Here is an 18,127-nt window from a genome sequence, read left to right as displayed (position 1 = left end):
ATTGTTCAAGTATTCAAGTTTATTACTTGGCTTAAATAAGTTACATGTTTCTCAGAGACTGTTGAAAATCAAGTTCATTTTTTTAACAAGAAAAGAGTGGTTTGATGTACAGTTGTTTTTATTGTATCTTATAATAAACACATTTTATTTAAACCTATAAATATATATAGATGTGTAGTCTATAACTATAACTTATATTTATCACATTTCATTTTAAGGAAACTAGTAAATCCTGGCAAAAATGCACAGTTCATGCAACAAACTTTCTCGAATCTAAAGTAATCCAAAGAGTTACGGGTTCTTAACTCAATGTACTTTACAATGGAAATTTCACACTATTATGCATTTCTGAATTGCATTGTATGAGGAAATATTATTGCTGTGCTGATGAGGGTTAATTTGTTTCTCCCCATCAGCGATAATATATTATTTTATGGAAAGTATCACATTTGATTTCCCTCATGGCCGCTTTGAAAAGTCTTAGGTTTTTAGTCTTCTGTGCATCTCTTTTGTGGGTCTGTAATATTTTATTAAACAGGAAACATGAGCGTGAAATTAAGTTCTACAGGCATCATTTCTGAGTCTAACCTTTACTGTGCAGCAAAATTCAAAACACTGTGGGCTGAGTTCTGAAAGGAGGCAATTGAACAGGCAGAGAGAGACTCAGTCTCTCTCTCTTGAGCTACTTAAAGTTTCTGTCATTCACTTGAGCTGCTGAATGAAATGTTCCGGAGCGAAACTTCAGGGTAGAGTTTAAACCGTTTTAAAGAGTCTGCCTTATTTTAAAAGTAACTCCATGCACCATCCAAAATGCCTTTCTCTGATGAACGGAAAAACATAAGAATTTCATGTGCGCATGGTAATCGCTCGACATGAAGATGGCATTAAAGCTTGAAATATGCAAGTGAAACCATGTTATTTCATGTGAAAAGATTTGAAACAAAAATCACATTTGAATGAATCTGACTTTTGATAGCAAGTGAAGAAAAATGTGTTTGAAGTAATGGATCTCTATGGGGCTTAAAGCAGAAATGTGTAGCTTTTGTTTTTGTGAGTACACTTACATTAATTATTAAGTTAAAAAAAGGATCAATAAAGTTGTCTATTCTTTTTGATGTGGGAGTGGGACAGTGTTTATAAGTGAATACACTTCTGATTATGAGTTACTAGCATAATTCCTTCTTTGAATTATTTTAACATTTATTATGGTGCTCAAACATTTTAACTGCCTTAGTCAAATTTGATACTCAAATGAATAAGGCCTCTAAATTTTCAACATGATCAAAACTTGGCTGAAAACCTTGTAGTCATACCCAAGATATTTTGAAATTTGCCTTTTATTTTGTCCATACAGTGATAGACAATGTGGACAAAAGTAGTTTTATAAAAAATTGTATGTTTTATAATCTTTTGTTTTTCGCAGAAAAAAGAAAATGATGAAATTACGTGGGTGAAGGACCATAAAATGTTTGTCCAATCATTGCATTCGGTCCGAATGCAATGATTGGACGAACATTTTATGGTCCTGTGCCTTCCGCAGAAGTTATATACATATAAATACATTTAGACCATAACTTAGTGATTGCTATTGGGATGTGAAGAGACTTTCAACCTGCATAACAAAAAATGTTTCTGGAACAAACCTGCCTTTAACCTAGAACGGTCCTTTAATCTAGGGGATCTTTTTTACACATTTAACACCTGATAATCATGAGACAAAATGTTTATTTTTAAGGTGTGAATAAAGTCTAGTTTTGGCATTTGCCCATACGTGCTGCACCTTTGATATAACACTCCCCAGAAATAACACAAAACCCTACACACGCATCTGTTTCACAGGCATGTCAACACATCCGTGACATTTGTATTTACAAGGGTTGCGGGTGAAAAAGCGCCGGTACCCCGATTCGCCAGCCAGTGAGTGGCATTTGTATTGCGGGCCGGTTCTCTCCCGTGCCGTTGTTGCAATGAATGCTGATGAGCGCAGCCTCTGGGGCTCTGGCTGACAGCCTGGCCTTTTGGCTGAGGAGAAATCAATCACACCGTCAATCGCCACAAGAAGCCATTACCCAGCTTGCCCGCTGGCAGGCTTCACCTCGATTCTTCCTACCACAACACGTACTGATTTGTCTTCGTTACCTGGTCTTGTTTCACCTTTTGCGTCACCTCACGGGTTGGTAGTCCTTTGCATCAATAGCTTTGGGCTAAAGCGGTTTCGGAGGGTTGCATGTATCTCTCCACCTTTGCGTGCTTTAAATGGTTGTGCATTTTCCATTTAGCTTCAGGCAGAATTGAATGATTAACTCTTGTAAAAGAGTCAACATTTGATTCTTTTGGGGCTGAAAGTTTTGTTTTCTACCTTGCTCTTAAAGGGGTCCTATTATGCTTTGTTATATTTTCAACTTTCTTAGTGTGGAGCCACTAAAGGGAAATATTGATGGAAAAAAAATAGGAGCTAAGAGGAAATGCTTTTGTGTTCTCTCCCAAATGTTTTGCGTTCCCCCAAGAAACTTTACGTTCACTTTGCGTTCCCTCGCAAAATGTTTGCAATGCCCCGAGAAACTTTGCGTTCACTCGCAAAACTTTTGACTGCAAAGTTTCTCAGGAGTACGCAAATGTTTTGAAATAAAAAAAACATTATGAAAACCAAAAAAAATGGTGGAAATATATGACGGGAAAAATTATCTTTTATTTGACTCATAGTCACAAAATGCAAAGCAATGCAGGTGCATTTTTGAAATGTTTTAACTAATCTCAGGCGTTTTTTCGAGTAATCGGTGGATTATTTTGACGATTAATCGAGTAATCGGATAATAGATTTTGTGGTAATAAAAATAAACCTAAGTGAACAACAGCCTTTAAAATGACTTAAAATACATATTTAACAACAATGAGGCAATAACAATAAAGTATCAATTAATCATATGGTTTTATTGAACAATACTTTTAAAATACATAATGTAACATACAGAATATAAACATAATCAACTTGTGTACATTACATATTATAACAAATGCCTACAGAGGGCGCCAATGGCCTGGCGATTGTTGTTGTTACACATACAGCATGATCAAATCCATGTTTAATATTGACAAAACGTTTAATTCAAATGTCCACTTAATATTATTTGGCCACTTCTTTACGATAGCAATGTACTATTTAGAAACCAATTGAAACCTATTGATGTATTCTGCTGTGTTGGCGTAGGTTTATAGGGATGAATCCGGGTTGATTGGGACACTTTTTCCCAGTCATCTCAATGACAAAAAGAGTCCCAATCAACCTGAATTCACCCCTAAATGATTTACGGTTTTATGTTTCTGAACTCCCTAAAACGCCTCGATTGTAGTCTCGAGTTTTCTTCAGGGAACAAACACATCACAATAAATAATTCCCGCTCAAGGCATGCTCAAAAAAAGGGTCGAACCTGGTTGAGTTAGTTAGTATTGTGTTTAAACTCGCGGTTACGGTAAGGGCTGTGACATTTCCGAAACGCGCTTGAAGCGGTTGACCAATTACAACACACTGATCCAGTCAACCAATCAGAGCATATTGTGCTTTTCGGAAGGAGGGGCTTCATAGAGACAGGAACAAAACAGAGTGTTACTGACAGACAGAGAAGAGAGGTGATGCAACAATGTAAAATATGTGAAAAATGAAGTTTGAAACATATTCTAATGGACCCCAAAAACAAAACCAAGACTTAATAGGTCCTCTCTAAGAACTTTTCTATTTCTGGCTCAGGACTCACTTAAAAATCTTTCCTGCATAACAGATTGTTCTCTCTCCCCTTTAACAGATCCCTCAGATCAGCTATGCATCCACAGCGCCGGAGCTGAGCGATAACACCCGCTACGACTTCTTCTCCCGGGTTGTGCCGCCAGACTCCTACCAGGCCCAAGCCATGCTGGACATTGTGACCGCCATGGGCTGGAACTACGTCTCCACGCTGGCATCTGAGGGGAATTATGGAGAGAGCGGCGTGGAGGCATTCGTTCAGATCTCACGAGAATCTGGTAAGCTTCCAGTGAACATTTTGAAATGTGTTTCTGTACGAGGGCTCCAGATTATCTTCTGATGTACGTCTCGCTTCACTGATCTCAGCTGGTTGGCTGTCTGAATTGAATTTCTTTCAAGAGGTGCGACGTAGCTTTGGGATACAGTCTACACTTTTGCAGCATATTATATTTTATTTTTTATTGTTTTTTTGTGTGTGTGTTTTAAGTTGTTTTTTTTTCTTGACTCCCCTTGACTTATAATATTAGAGACATTTTCTTGTCCATAAATTCGTTTCTTGTGTGTGTGTGTGTTTATGGGCTGAAAATGGTGATGTAAAACTACAACACATCCAAAAATGACAATTCTGTCATTATTTACTGGTCTTACATGAGGTAAATAATGATGAAGATGAGTAAATGAACTACTTCTTTAAACAGGCTGTTTGTGCTGTTTTAATTACCTCTATTGGAGCGTAATTCTCATTGTCGTTCATCAGGGTCATTATTGAATAGATGTTAATACATAAATGGTGTGTCAATATTTTGATGGTTCATAAATAACTTGTTTCTGTATGTTAGTTCTAGTAAATGATCTGGTTGGACTGGTTGTGTTAGTATAGTAGATGGTGCTTTCACTGTACAAAATCAAAATCTTTTAGTGCAAATATGCAAAAGAAAACCCTTTTTCTGTGATATGTCTGCTTTAATGCATTTCAAAAAGATCTTAGACAAAACATTGCAAAATACAAACTGCATCATACTGATTTGTGGCACGAAGCTTTTTCCGAGTTTGCTGACCAGCATTGCTATACATAAAACATCACGACTACACAACAAGACTGAATTACATGCCTTGACAGAGATGGAAGGAAATCACAATCTCAACAGAAGAAAGGTCAAAACTCATGAAAAAAAAAACACGGCTATATTGTAAGAACACATCTGAAAACCTCAACCCCCATCTTTCATTCTGTCAAGTCTGAGCCATCAAAGTCGAGCTGAGCTCATGTTTTGTTGTCCATTATTCAGCGATTTTACACAAAAATGAATAGTCTAGGAGGTAAGAAGGTCAGAAGCTAGAAGAAGATACAAAAAGGGTTCAATCGTGACCTTGTATGGCTCAAAGAACTCGCCACTCCAGAACTGAAAATCTGTATTCATGCTCACACTGCTTTGGAATTCTCTGCTTATTGCCGTTAACCCATAATTCACTTCATTTTGCATCGCACAGGTCGTGCAGTAATGGCTCACATTCCCCATTTTCCCTCCCACACAAGCCTGCAATAATATAGAGCATTACTGTTAGCACACGTCCAGGGGAAACCACAATTACAGAGAAGCTTATCAATAAAGAAAGAGAGTAGAAGAAGAATGGGCTTTGATATAGAGACATAATTACAGGCACATGTCCAGTAATGGACTCGCCACGACATCCCAGAAGAGCATCGTAACAAACCACATCATGGTCATCTCGTGATGCGTGATTGATTTATTATTTTAGACATGGACATGCCGTGTTAATTATGTTGTAATTATGGAAATACAATTAAAGGAAGAGACACATGTGAGCGATTAAGATCATTCCTCCAGGCTCATCAACTTTGTTTATCTGTGTGTGTGTGTGTGTGTGTGTGTTTGCGCACGTGCTCAGCTGTCTGAATGTACAATTCTAGGTGCTTTAATATGATTTTGACAGGATTATGTATTTCTCTGAAAAGTGCTGTGGCGGACCATGGTACAGTGGTTTTGTCAGATGGTAATACCATGGTAATTTGATACGGTTATGCACACAATTTTACCTTTGCAGAATGTGAATATGTTTTTATGTAAAGTCATAACATTTAAAAATGTATTTAATTTATTTAAAACGTATAATTTTTTTAATTATTTCTTATTTTATATTATTTATATGATTATTATATGATGATCATTTTACACAAATTTAGACATGCACACCGAGGAAATACAGTTTAATTTCAGGTTTTATTTTGTCTTGTGGGTTATGTAAAGTCTATTATGTTGCTTTTTCAGTATAGTATTAAATAAGCGGTTTCTCTTTTGTTCTTTTTTTTTATATATATATATTTAGATTCTGGATGGGTTTGTGAATGTATGAGAAAAGAGGGCCATATAAATTTATGAGCACCGATTTATAAACTTGATTTTCTATTCTATAAAAATGATTACTAGATTCATTACTATAATGTCCATGAAATGGTATAAAAAAAGTCAAATAAATATTACAATGTCAAATAATTATTACTGTTTCCATCTGCTTTTAAAGTCTATTAGTAAATTATGAGATTAATTCGAATTATTTTATTCACTGGGCCCAATAAAATTCTTAATAGGAACAAAATATATTATTTTCCAGAAAATATAATATTTATGCTTATTTAATGCTTTTCACAGTATTATGTCCTTATTCATGAAAATATATAGCTGCGTTTACATTTTAGGAAGGAGATTTACTGTCTAAAAAAATGTAAAACCCCTTGCTTTAAGAAATCGTGCATATCCAAAATATAAAACGATATTGCATTTGTATCAGAAAACATTGTTTGCAAAGCATGTACTGTACCACCAGGTTGTTGGTTTTGGCTGTAGAAAATATGTGAAATCATAAAACTGCTGGATTCTTTAGCTTTATTGTTCAAATCCGCTGTTTAACTGTATTTGGTGATTGGTCTTTGCACTTAATATCAAAAGATAAAGTCAAATACGGAAGTGAACTAAAGAAGTATTTTTTGACACTGCTTTATCCGTCATAACAGCCAATTACATAAAGAACATTTGTACTTGCGTTTATAATTATTGTGTGTTTTTCCCCCCTCAAAGGTCAAACATAAAGATCGACTCAACGTCATTACGGAAAATTCATAATGTACTCTATTCAAATCAGCCTTTGACACAATCTTCACTTTCTTGCATTTGAAATGTGCCCCTTATCATGAGTTAAAAACGAAACTGTCTCCAGAACACTAATAACTGGCAGTTAATTATACTCTTGAATAAACAAGCAGTAACCAGATGCTATTAATTTTCGTTTTTGTGCCTGATTGGCATGCAGTGGAGCCTTGCAGCGTGGCAAAGTGACCCTCTACATCATTTGAAACCCCACTACATCATTACTGTAGTGTTTAGGAGGCCGTTCTCACTAGCAAGGCAATGCAATCTCTATGTAAATGGTGCATAAGCAACAATAATGATGAAAAATGACAGCAATATGTAATTTGCTGCTCCAGATAAAATAGCGGTTTTATGGAAGGGGAAAACAAACACTCGCTTTCCTTTGGGAACAACCACGCGCCCATTCATGTTTGGTTTGCCGTCATGAGTTATTTAAAACGGTACAATCTGTCTCTCTGAGATGTCTCATCAGTCTGAGTGATCTTGTTACATGATTGGAGAAACTGAAACTGTGTGTGTGACTTTCTCCTGCTGTTCATCTGGTGTACTGTATACAGAAGACTAATATTGCGATCAGTGTTGTGCTGTTTGACTTTGCTAATATTTCCTGTTTGGAAACCCTTCAAATATATTTGTGACTATCCATTTAGCAGGCATGGTTTGTCCAAATCAGCAGAGTGTTCATGGTCATTTTTGGGATAGTTTGCTTGTGTCTTCTTGTTTTATGGGCATCCCCTCCTGTGAGAGAATTTAAAATGACAAATTCCAATAGAATTGAAAGAAAGCTAAATTGTATTCATTCATTTGAATGTGAATAAAAGCCTAAATTCAATCTGTTCAATCTGTTCATCATATAAAGCCATCGCGTCTCTTCAGAAAATTTGGACTGAACCGCCCGATTCATGTGGATTAGTTTTACAATCTCTTTATGAACTTTTTGAAGCGTCAAAGTTTCAGTTGCGTAGCTGTCAACAGAAAGCTCTCAGACTTCATCAAAAAGATCTTAATTTGTGTTCCAAAGAAGAACGGAAGTCTTATGGGTTTGGAACAAGCGGCAACCTCCCTGTCTCTCTCTTGAAACCAACACTGAAGTGAATTAAACGGCAATTCATCAACTGGCCACTTGAGGCTGGCTGCAAAAGTGAGTCAAATCTGCATCTCCCCCATGTTGAAATGCCCAGCTTTACAGCAGAAAAAAACATGTTTACAGCCTGGAGCAAAAAGTGGCTTTGGTCTATACAGCTAATTTTGCCCTTCATGACAACTGTGAGGGGGGTGAATTTTTTTTATAACTCATCCATTTAAATTATATTAAGCCTTAAATTTCTGCATAATTAAGGGTGTCCACTTTTGAGTGACAGGTGGATTCCCGCTGCAGTGGTCATTAGTCATCATTAGCCGTTTGTCTGCTGTTTGTTAGCCGTCACGGTACCTCAGCTAATTGTCTGACTGTAAAAATAAATAAATTCGGGAGTGACGCGCTACCAAGATGGCGACTGTAACGGTTACCAGCTGGAGTGCCCTTGAGAGCCACCAGAGGGCACTCCACACCAGACTCTCATGTTCACTCACAGACTACATCTCCCATCATTCTCTGCCTGGACTCATCAGCACTCATTATCACATTCACCTGTATCTCATCATCTTGTTTAGTCCACCCCATATAAGCCTGGTTCACCCCATTACTCACTGCGAAGTTTTGTATGTTCTTACACTGCACTTCTGAGCGGTTTTCCCTGGTTTTGTTGTCTCTTGGTTTTTGGATTTCTTGCCTGTTCCTTGGATTACTCTCTTGCCTCTGACCCCTGCCTGTCTTGTTTTGTTTTGTTTGTTTGGACTGTCTATCTGTGTTTTGACCCATTGCCTGTTTATAGTGATGGCCAAATGAAGCGTTTCGAAGCATTATTGCTTTCTGATACAATTGTGTCGAAAATGGTTCATTACTCGAAGCTTCATTCAGATAGAAATTGCAGCACCATCTCCTGGTGAAGTAAATGTAATGCAACAAAGCTGACAACCATAAAATGCAAGTAACGCCCCGTTTATTACGTGTTTTTACCGAGGCGATCAAAGCTGAAACAGTGTTAGTGCTGTGAAACTCAGTTATGTAGGTGAATTTTACAGATACTGATGAATTTCATGTGTTCACCTTGATAATAAAACATGATGTGTGTGTGTAATTATTTCTTTAGACAAGGACGGAAGATCAGACCAGCTTAAAAAAAAGTTGGAAACCATCACAGAAATTCTAATGGTTTATATTAAAATAGGAACCATTGGCTTTTACCATTTAAACCACTACATTATTCTTTTTTGTAGTGTGTTAGGGACATATTCCATTAGGATTTAATGCCCCCACCAATACAACCCAATTACACATATCAGTAGACCCACAGAGACCACTATAATTCCCATTACAACCAATAAAATTCCCATGAAAACCATTAAATCCAATAGAATTTCTGTAATGGTTTCTATAGTTTTTTTTTACCTTCACTTTTATAAGAAATACAGCCGCCAGGTTTCAAACCTGTCAACACTGGATTGGGCTGTCAAAGCATTCAGGTGGTTTACTACAGGAGTGAACCAGTGTGTTTGCTTCAGAAGTCATTTTCACGTGACTAGTGACGTAATGATACAAGCTCCGAAGCAGTGGTTCATTGCAAGGACCGTTCGAGTTTGAAGCAAGCTTCGGAGCGTCGGTGTCAGACGTAACATCACTACCTGTTTATTGGATTACGTGTCTGGATTGCCCCTTAATAAAGCTGCATTTGGATCCTCAACCTTCGTGTCTCGGAGCAGTCGTAACAGCGACGGTCAGCCACGGCCACTTTAGGCTTCAAAAACGGTCTTCAGAAACCTACGGGTGACGTCATGGACACTACGTCCATATTTTTTTACAGTCTATGGTTTGGAACGACATGAAGGTGAGGAATTAATGACACAATTTTCATTTTTGGGTGAACTATCCCTTTAAAGCAATAGTTTGGAAGTTTGGAACTACAAGAATGTGATTATGATTTAAATCATGACACTACCCCTTTAAAGTCGTCATGAAATCAAAATGGACTCTATTTACTCTGTTTGCGCACATTACTAGTCTTGTGGTGAACAATTAATCAGTGCAAGTCAATGCACAGAAAAAAATTGTTTGTCGTGGTAATCTTTAATCAAAATCGGAAAATTTGCTTCCGCTCTGGAATGGCGTTCCTTCTTTGATCGCATCAGTTTGACGGCTTGGGTTGAATATCCTTAACAACTTCCCTTCAACCGTCAGTCTGCTATGAGCAAGGGATGGAGAGGAGGAGCGCTAAAATAAAATCCACTTGGTTCACTTGGAAATACGTCACAACACTGAAATAAAGTAGTTGCAACTTCTGGCTCATGGGGACTTTAAAGGTGAAGTGCTCTCTACTAACTCTCCATCTGCCACTGGTCACAGCAACAAATAGCTCCGCCCAGACTCACACCATTGGTTGAACTACTGTTGCTATGCCAGGCAGGTCAGGAATCTCAAACAAACAGAGCAATACCAGCATTAAACCAAACACATCACTTTTCACATAGTATTGTTTCACATTATCGTTTCACCTTTGAATTCTAGCTCAAAATTTAAAGCAAGCCAAGCTAAGATTGCACAACCCAAGTCACCTCAGGGGAACCGGAGAATTTTAGTAAGAGACTTCAGTTTTCAAACATACAAGCACATCAGGTTCTGGTTTCCTTCATATCCCGTCTCTTCCACACTGCGCCTGAAGCAATGCGCCCATTATGTGTCGCCCTGTTCCCTACTTGGTTGTCCCAAGATGATCAAAAGTACATAGCTGGATGTCTCTCTCCTCTTTGCTGAGCATGCTATTGTGAAATGCCGGTCTTATAATCAGTTATCCACACCTGCTGTATCACCACAGGTAACAGAGGCTGGAGCCTGTTATTCAAAATCCCCCCTACAGATTCTGAGCAGACGTCTTTTCCCTCATGTTAAAGATGCTTAATGAGCCTGTTACAACAGTAGGAACCCAAGATATAATGAAGATTCTCTCTGCGTGTCAGTTTTATAGTGGAAATCTTCACCCGGGATGCAAAGTCACTGACCTCATTGGCTGGGATAAGCCGTCATGGATTAAGAAGGAATTTACATAATGTTAAAGTGAGATGAAATTCAGCCCTGCCCAGAACCACCTCAGCTGAACCTTCCATTCTCTGAAAATTACTAACAGCCATTTAGTGAGGATGTCATTGCATTAATGATTTCCGTAGTCTGGTGATCTCATTAGTTTAGATTAATCTCTTCAACTTCTCTCATTCTTTTTCACCTTTGAAGATTCAGAGAAGTTTTATGCATCTGTTCGTCCTATCGGTCTCCCATAAAACAGATTGATGAGCCAACTGGCGCCATCTGCCAAACCTAATGAACTCTTCTCCTCTTAAAGGGATAGTTCTCAAAACTTTTTGATTTATTCCGTCATCGTTTACTCACCCAGTTTTCTGAAACACAGCGATAGCTTTGTGTGAGGAATGGATCAAAACTTTGAAATTATTCACTGCAAATTCATGAACAAATCATTATTTGGATTCGGATCTTTTCAATTAATCAGTTGATCTAGTTCACAAAACCGGTCTAAAGGCCAATTTACACCAAGAATGATAACTATAATGATAACTATAGCATTCACACCAACAGACAATAACGTTGGGTTTATAAGTACGCGCTGCAGTTTTGCCGTCCGCCACTTTAAATGCTCGTGCTTTAAAGCAGAATGGATTCTGATTGGCTGTCAAAAAAATTCTTCTGAAAAAGATTCTAGTGATCTCGTTCCTCTGTGTCGTTGTTGTTATAGTTGTGGTGGGGACTTCCATATTCTCATAGAATTAGAATGATTATTGAAACTTTCTTTTTTCACTAATTCCAATCCAAAATTTAGTCACTGACTCAATTTGACTCACTGCGTCAAATTCCCATGATTCTCAAGGGAAGTTGAGATGTATTAACTACTTTTATAATGATGGTTCGTTAATTTCTCTCTTTGTGTTCCACTGAAGAAATAAAGGTTTGGAACGACATGAGTTTGAGTAAATGATGACACAATTTTGATTTCTGCTTTTCATTCCATCCACAGAGGGCAGCAGAGTGCCAAAATGAGATTGTCTAGCAGTGATCAGATTTCAGACAATTGGTTCGTAAACCGTTTTGCTTGGAAGTTCTTCCAAATCTGAAATCTGCTGTTTCTTCTTGACAGTTTATTCCATTACTGTGAAAATGCACTGCCAGAAAGAAGTGCCAGAACCATGGCTACAAAAGATGAGGCAAAGTCTCAAATCTGTGTCTTCACAGGAATAAAAAGTTGCCCAGCTTGAGTTATGATCACAAACCTTCATCTCATGCTCTCATTTCTTATCTAATAGTTCATTTTTCTTTTCTTTTTGAACTTCTGCTGCCTTTTGTTGACAGCAAAAAAAAAGCAGACTGGAAATGATTGTGAAGAATGGAATCATAATATAATGCAGGCTAGATTCAAACCTTAATTTCCAAGATGAGCACCAGAGCACTAACCACTAAACCACAGCTCCAACCTTGGGTTTCAATTCTAAAAGCACTGTGTGTTTGAAGGTATCAATATAGATGAAACTGCTACTTTTATATTGTAATTGGATTTTAAAAAAGAAATTAGTTGGAAAATGCATCAAGCTCTGAAACATTTAAACTGTCAAGAATTCTGACCTTGTCTTTTGGATTAATTCAAATCGATAGTATTGACTGACTGACACATTGCACACTTCAGTGTAACAAATTTAAGATCTTAAAATTGCTACCCTTATCTGGGGAGCTTGAAGTAAAAGAGTTTTGTGTTATGTTCTTTTGAATGATTTATTGGTATTGATCAGTAAACTCAGGGGCCGACATAATGAGATTATGTGTCAATACAGGTGTTTTTTGTCATTCATCTTGCTGTGTGCTCGTAGCACATAAAGCCTTGATGGAAACACTGTGGATCTGAGGTACAGTAACATACCGGGGTCATTGAATATTAATTGAGCGGTTAATATGCAATGACCTCAACACTCCATAATATCATGCAGGTCATTTAATCTACATCTGAATCCACTTAAAATTGACACAAATGACACATTTATGAAACTGCAGAGGTTTGAGGTTTGAAGATTTGAGGAATGCATGATTTCTTATCTGTGATGCCTTGAAATCAAACTGGAAAAAAAAACATTTCATTAGCATTTTTCGCCAAACTGCTCGTCAGCCCATCTGGATCTCACTATTCACATTTAAGAAATGGATGAAAACCTACTAAAGAGGCATTTTTCAGCACACACACTTAAAGCAGGTCCCCTGAGCTGCTGTTCCACTTCAGTGGCTTTAGTCATGGCAGACCGTAGGGGCCAAGGAGCCTGAGAATGGGGTCAAAATATCATTGCTGAGGTAAATTGCAAAAACAAATACAGGTTTTACTGTGAGATAAGGGAGTGTGCTGGGTTTCACATTTCTAGACTTCACTGGCTTACAGTTGAGGGAAATCAACTGTTCATTCTCAAAACTGAGAATCCACATGTGTTACTATATAAGGACACTGTGAGTTTCAAAGAACATATTCAGTGATCCTGTTTCCTAAAACGCGACAGATTTTGACTCCAAAGCAATGAACCCCTAACTACACAATAAAAATAGTGTATTTTTTACAGTGATGCCACAGAAGAACCATTTTTTGGTTCTCTGTGAACAGTTCTTAGTGTAAAGAACATTTTAAACATCTAAAGAACCCTTTTTTCAACTATGAAAAATCTTTTGTGCAGTTGAAAAGTTATAAAGGTTCTTCGTGTACCATAAGTACAAATATCCTCAAAGATGCATTCGAGACAGATAAGAAAGAAACCAACTCAGAAGGTGGTTTAAGATGCTTTCATGACACCACAGGTTGTTAGTTTGTGCTCAAGTCTTCCATTTACATTGGAGAAATCTGGTTATGTTTGCATGTGAATGAGTGAAAGAGTTTTTCATGTTTTTGTGTGAAATGAAATAACTCAATGTTCACATTCAGGTTGATATTTGCCATTAATGCAACACAAGCATGTTGTGATATACTGAGTGTTTGTTAACATTCAAAGTGGATATTAGTAATGTTAAGTTTGTGTACTTGCATGCTGTGATAGTGATATTTGAGAGATTCGGATGTTGTTTTCTTGTGAGATTGGTCTAATAGGTACCATATAGTGAATGCTTCTTTACTGTCATACTGAATTATATACAGTGAGGAAAATAAGTATTTGAACACCCTGCTATTTTGCAAGTTCTCCCACTTAGAAATCATGGAGGGGTCTGAAATTGTCATCGTAGGTGCATGTCCACTGTGAGTGACATAATCTAAAAAAAAAAAATCCAGAAATCACAATGTATGAATTTTTTAACTATTTATTTGTATGATACAGCTGCAAATAAGTATTTGAACACCTGAGAAAATCAATGTTAATATTTGGTACAGTAGCCTTTGTTTGCAATTACAGAGGTCAAACGTTTCCTGTAGTTTTTCACCAGGTTTGCACACACTGCAGGAGGGATTTTGGCCCACTCCTCCACACAGATCTTCTCTAGATCAGTCAGGTTTCTGGGCTGTCGCTGAGAAACACGGAGTTTGAGCTCCCTCCAAAGATTCTCTATTGGGTTTAGGTCTGGAGACTGGCTAGGCCACACCAGAACCTTGATATGCTTCTTACAGAGCCACTCCTTGGTTATCCTGGCTGTGTGCTTCGGGTCATTGTCATGTTGGAAGACCCAGCCTCGACCCATCTTCAATGCTGTAACTGAGGGAAGGAGGTTGTTCCCCAAAATCTCGCAATACATGGCCCCGGTCATCCTCTCCTTAATACAGTGCAGTCGCCCTGTCCCATGTGCAGAAAAACACCCCCAAAGCATGATGCTACCACCCCCATGCTTCACAGTAGGGATGGTGTTCTTGGGATGGTACTCATCATTCTTCTTCCTCCAAACACGTTTAGTGGAATTATGACCAAAAAGTTCTATTTTGGTCTCATCTGACCACATGACTTTCTCCCATGACTCCTCTGGATCATCCAAATGGTCATTGGCAAACTTAAGACGGGCCTTGACATGTGCTGGTTTAAGCAGGGGAACCTTCCGTGCCATGCATGATTTCAAACCATGACGTCTTAGTGTATTACCAACAGTAACCTTGAAAACGGTGGTCCCAGCTCTTTTCAGGTCATTGACCAGCTCCTCCCGTGTAGTTCTGGGCTGATTTCTCACCTTTCTTAGGATCATTGAGACCCCACGAGGTGAGATCTTGCATGGAGCCCCAGTCCGAGGGAGATTGACAGTCATGTTTAGCTTCTTCCATTTTCTAATGATTGCTCCAACAGTGGACCTTTTTTCACCAAGCTGCTTGGCAATTTCCCCGTAGCCCTTTCCAGCCTTGTGGAGGTGTACAATTTTGTCTCTAGTGTCTTTGGACAGCTCTTTGGTCTTGGCCATGTTAGTAGTTGGATTCTTACTGATTGTATGGGGTGGACAGGTGTCTTTATGCAGCTAACGACCTCAAACAGGTGCATCTAATTTAGGATAATAAATGGAGTGGAGGTGGACATTTTAAAGGCAGACTAACAGGTCTTTGAGGGTCAGAATTCTAGTTGATAGACAGGTGTTCAAATACGTATTTGCAGCTGTATCATACAAATAAATAGTTAAAAAATCATATATTGTGATTTCTGGATTTTTTTTTGATTATGTCTCTCACAGTGGACATGCACCTACGATGACAATTTCAGACCCCTCCATGATTTCCAAGTGGGAGAACTTGCAAAATAGCAGGGTGTTCAAATACTTATTTTCCTCACTGTATTACATAATGTGTGGGTTATATGCTATGGTAGATTTTCTTTTTTTAAATGAAAGGAATACTTTTATTCAGCAAGGATGCATTTTTAAAGTATTGTTTCAATTTCCAAGCTTAGTTTATTTATATATATATCTATTAAAACAGCAACAGCTGACCAATGTGCTTTACAACATCAGATACAATATAACAAAAGGCAAAGGAAATAAATAAAAAAATCAAAATCAAAGAAATCAAAAGAAAATTATATGAAATTTTCCGAAAAAGCAAAGGAAGGAAACATAAGACAAGTATATAGAGGGACAAAGTATAGCAAAAAATAAAAAAAATAAAAAAAATACAGTAAAGACATTTATAATGTTACAAAATATTTCTTCAAATAAATGCAGTTCTTTTGAACTTTGTATTCCTTTAAGAATCCTAAAAATGTATCATGGTTTCAAAAATATTAAGCAGCACAACTGTTTTCAACATTGATAATAATAATAATAATAAATGTTTCCTGAGCAGCAAATCATCATATTAGAATGATTTCTGAAGGATCATGTGACACTGAAGACTGGAGTAATGATGCTGAAAAATCTGATTTAAACACAGGAATAAATTGCTTATTCAAAATAGATTCAGATAGAAAACAGTTGGTTTAAATAGTAATAAAATCTCACAAGATTACAGTTTAAATAAATGCCGCATTAGTGAGCATAAGAGGCTGCTTTCAAAAACATTAATGACTGCACTGTACAAATGTTGCACTGTACTGTAGCGCATAGACACACACAAACACACAGAATATGTATGTATAAATACTGTGTAGTTTTGAAAAAGCATACTGTAGCTCAAACTCATTGTGACTGTAAATACAGGTATATGATCAAATCTGAATAGTTTAAAGGTTGTTGTTTTTATATTATACTAATTTATTGCACATAATCAATTTAAGCAAACATATACCGCCTACCTTTGCTTCATATGAGCCAAAGTGCACTTCAATCAGGCGAGCAGAATAAGTAAAGCCTCCACAGACAGTATATATCAAGCATTCATAATTCTATGCCATTCCCATAAACACAATCTGATGATATACCTCTCGCTTTGGGATTGGGATTGAAGTGTTTTAGTCTACCTGCAAATACAGCTTGAGGTGACTCCTGTGAGGTAGAAATTGAATTCCACACTCCCCCCCCAACACACACCCACCCTGCATTGAATCCCATTGTCTGAGTGAGATAAAATAACCAGATTTGCAGCCCTGCAGTCTTGAGTTGTTGTTTTTTTCTCCTATAGAAGATAGCAGGCTTTGGAAATCTGCAGTGCTTGTTACTGTGGGTCTTCAGGGCATTTGTGGTTTTGCATCAGATTCTCAATGACTCTGTGAGGGTCTCGAGTTTGTGGTAATTACCGGCAGCTGCTCATTATAGTTTTAGGTTTTGGTGAACATAATTAGACTTTTATATATGATCTGTAGATCTGTCTCCGTCGAACACTGTGATTACGTAATGCTCGGAAACAAGAAATGTGCAGGAAGTACAAAAAAAAAAATGCAGGGAATTCCAGAGTGAACATGAAGGGAGGGGGGACAATGAGGAAGGAAGGAGTAAGTTGAAAGGAATAGTGATCCAGAAATGAAAATTCAGACATTATTTATTCACATTAGCGCTGGCTCTATGAAACCTGATGAAACCTTCCCTTCGCCTGCAGGAAACTGTGTAGATGAGCTTTGTATAAATACAGTAGAAATCGGAGTAAATGATACACTTCTGATACCTGCAGCATCGTAATGGCCTCAACAGAGCCTCGCCGCTCTCGGTACAGTGTCGCGGCACAGAGGGATCTTTTAATAAGCCATTCATAGTTTCTGGAGCCTCACGGTGCTGCTACAGCTCTTGCCTCACAAAAGGACCATTCGTCTCCCACATCAAATGAGCTGGGAGAGATCGAGCTTGTCCATTTGCAATATTGGAGGTTATTTATAGGTTCCAAAAGGGGCCCCCTTTGGGGTTGACATTCTCACTTCGGGGATGCAATCATGAGGCAAACTTTTTAACCTTTTTACAAAACTTGTGCAAGTAGAGCAAAGGCGCTGAAATCGTGACACCTTGTATTGCTCATATGAAACCTGGGATTTTTATTTGCCTGGAGAAAAGGGTTGCATGGCTGGAGCTGTGGCTTAGCGGTTTGCGCACTTGCTTGGTTACTTTGGGCCATGGTGCTTATTCTGGAGAATTTTTAGCCTGTATTTAATTTTTTTTTAAAATTTTTTATTTATTTAATTTTATTTAATTTTATTTAAAAAATTTGTTATTTTTTATTTTATTTATTTTATTTTATTTTATTTTATTTATTTTTTATTTTTTTTA

The 18,127-nt window shown here is 37.6% G+C and overlaps 1 protein-coding gene across 3 annotated transcripts in view; it reads left to right on the top strand.

Annotated features, from left to right (window-relative positions):
• The window catches only part of grm8b (glutamate receptor, metabotropic 8b), a 170,145-nt gene that overhangs the window by 59,283 nt on the left and 92,735 nt on the right, over positions 1 to 18,127 (top strand). For 2 of the 3 annotated variants that reach the window (XR_014626003.1, XM_084397152.1), the window contains exon 3: positions 3,801 to 4,017. Coding sequence is in view for 1 of the 3 variants with exons in the window: in XM_084397152.1 (XP_084253278.1) it covers positions 3,801 to 4,017 (217 nt within the window). In the remaining 2 variants the exon portion in view is untranslated. Of the gene's footprint in view, positions 1 to 3,800; positions 4,018 to 18,127 lie in introns of those variants that run through there. The other variant, XM_084397153.1, reaches the window with a different exon arrangement.

The sequence above is a fragment of the Rutilus rutilus genome (assembly GCF_951802725.1).
Source record: "Rutilus rutilus genome assembly, chromosome: 23".
NCBI classification, from domain to species: domain Eukaryota; kingdom Metazoa; phylum Chordata; class Actinopteri; order Cypriniformes; family Leuciscidae; genus Rutilus; species Rutilus rutilus.
Note: the sequence above shows the minus strand (reverse complement) of the source record. Positions and strands in the feature narration are given on the sequence as shown.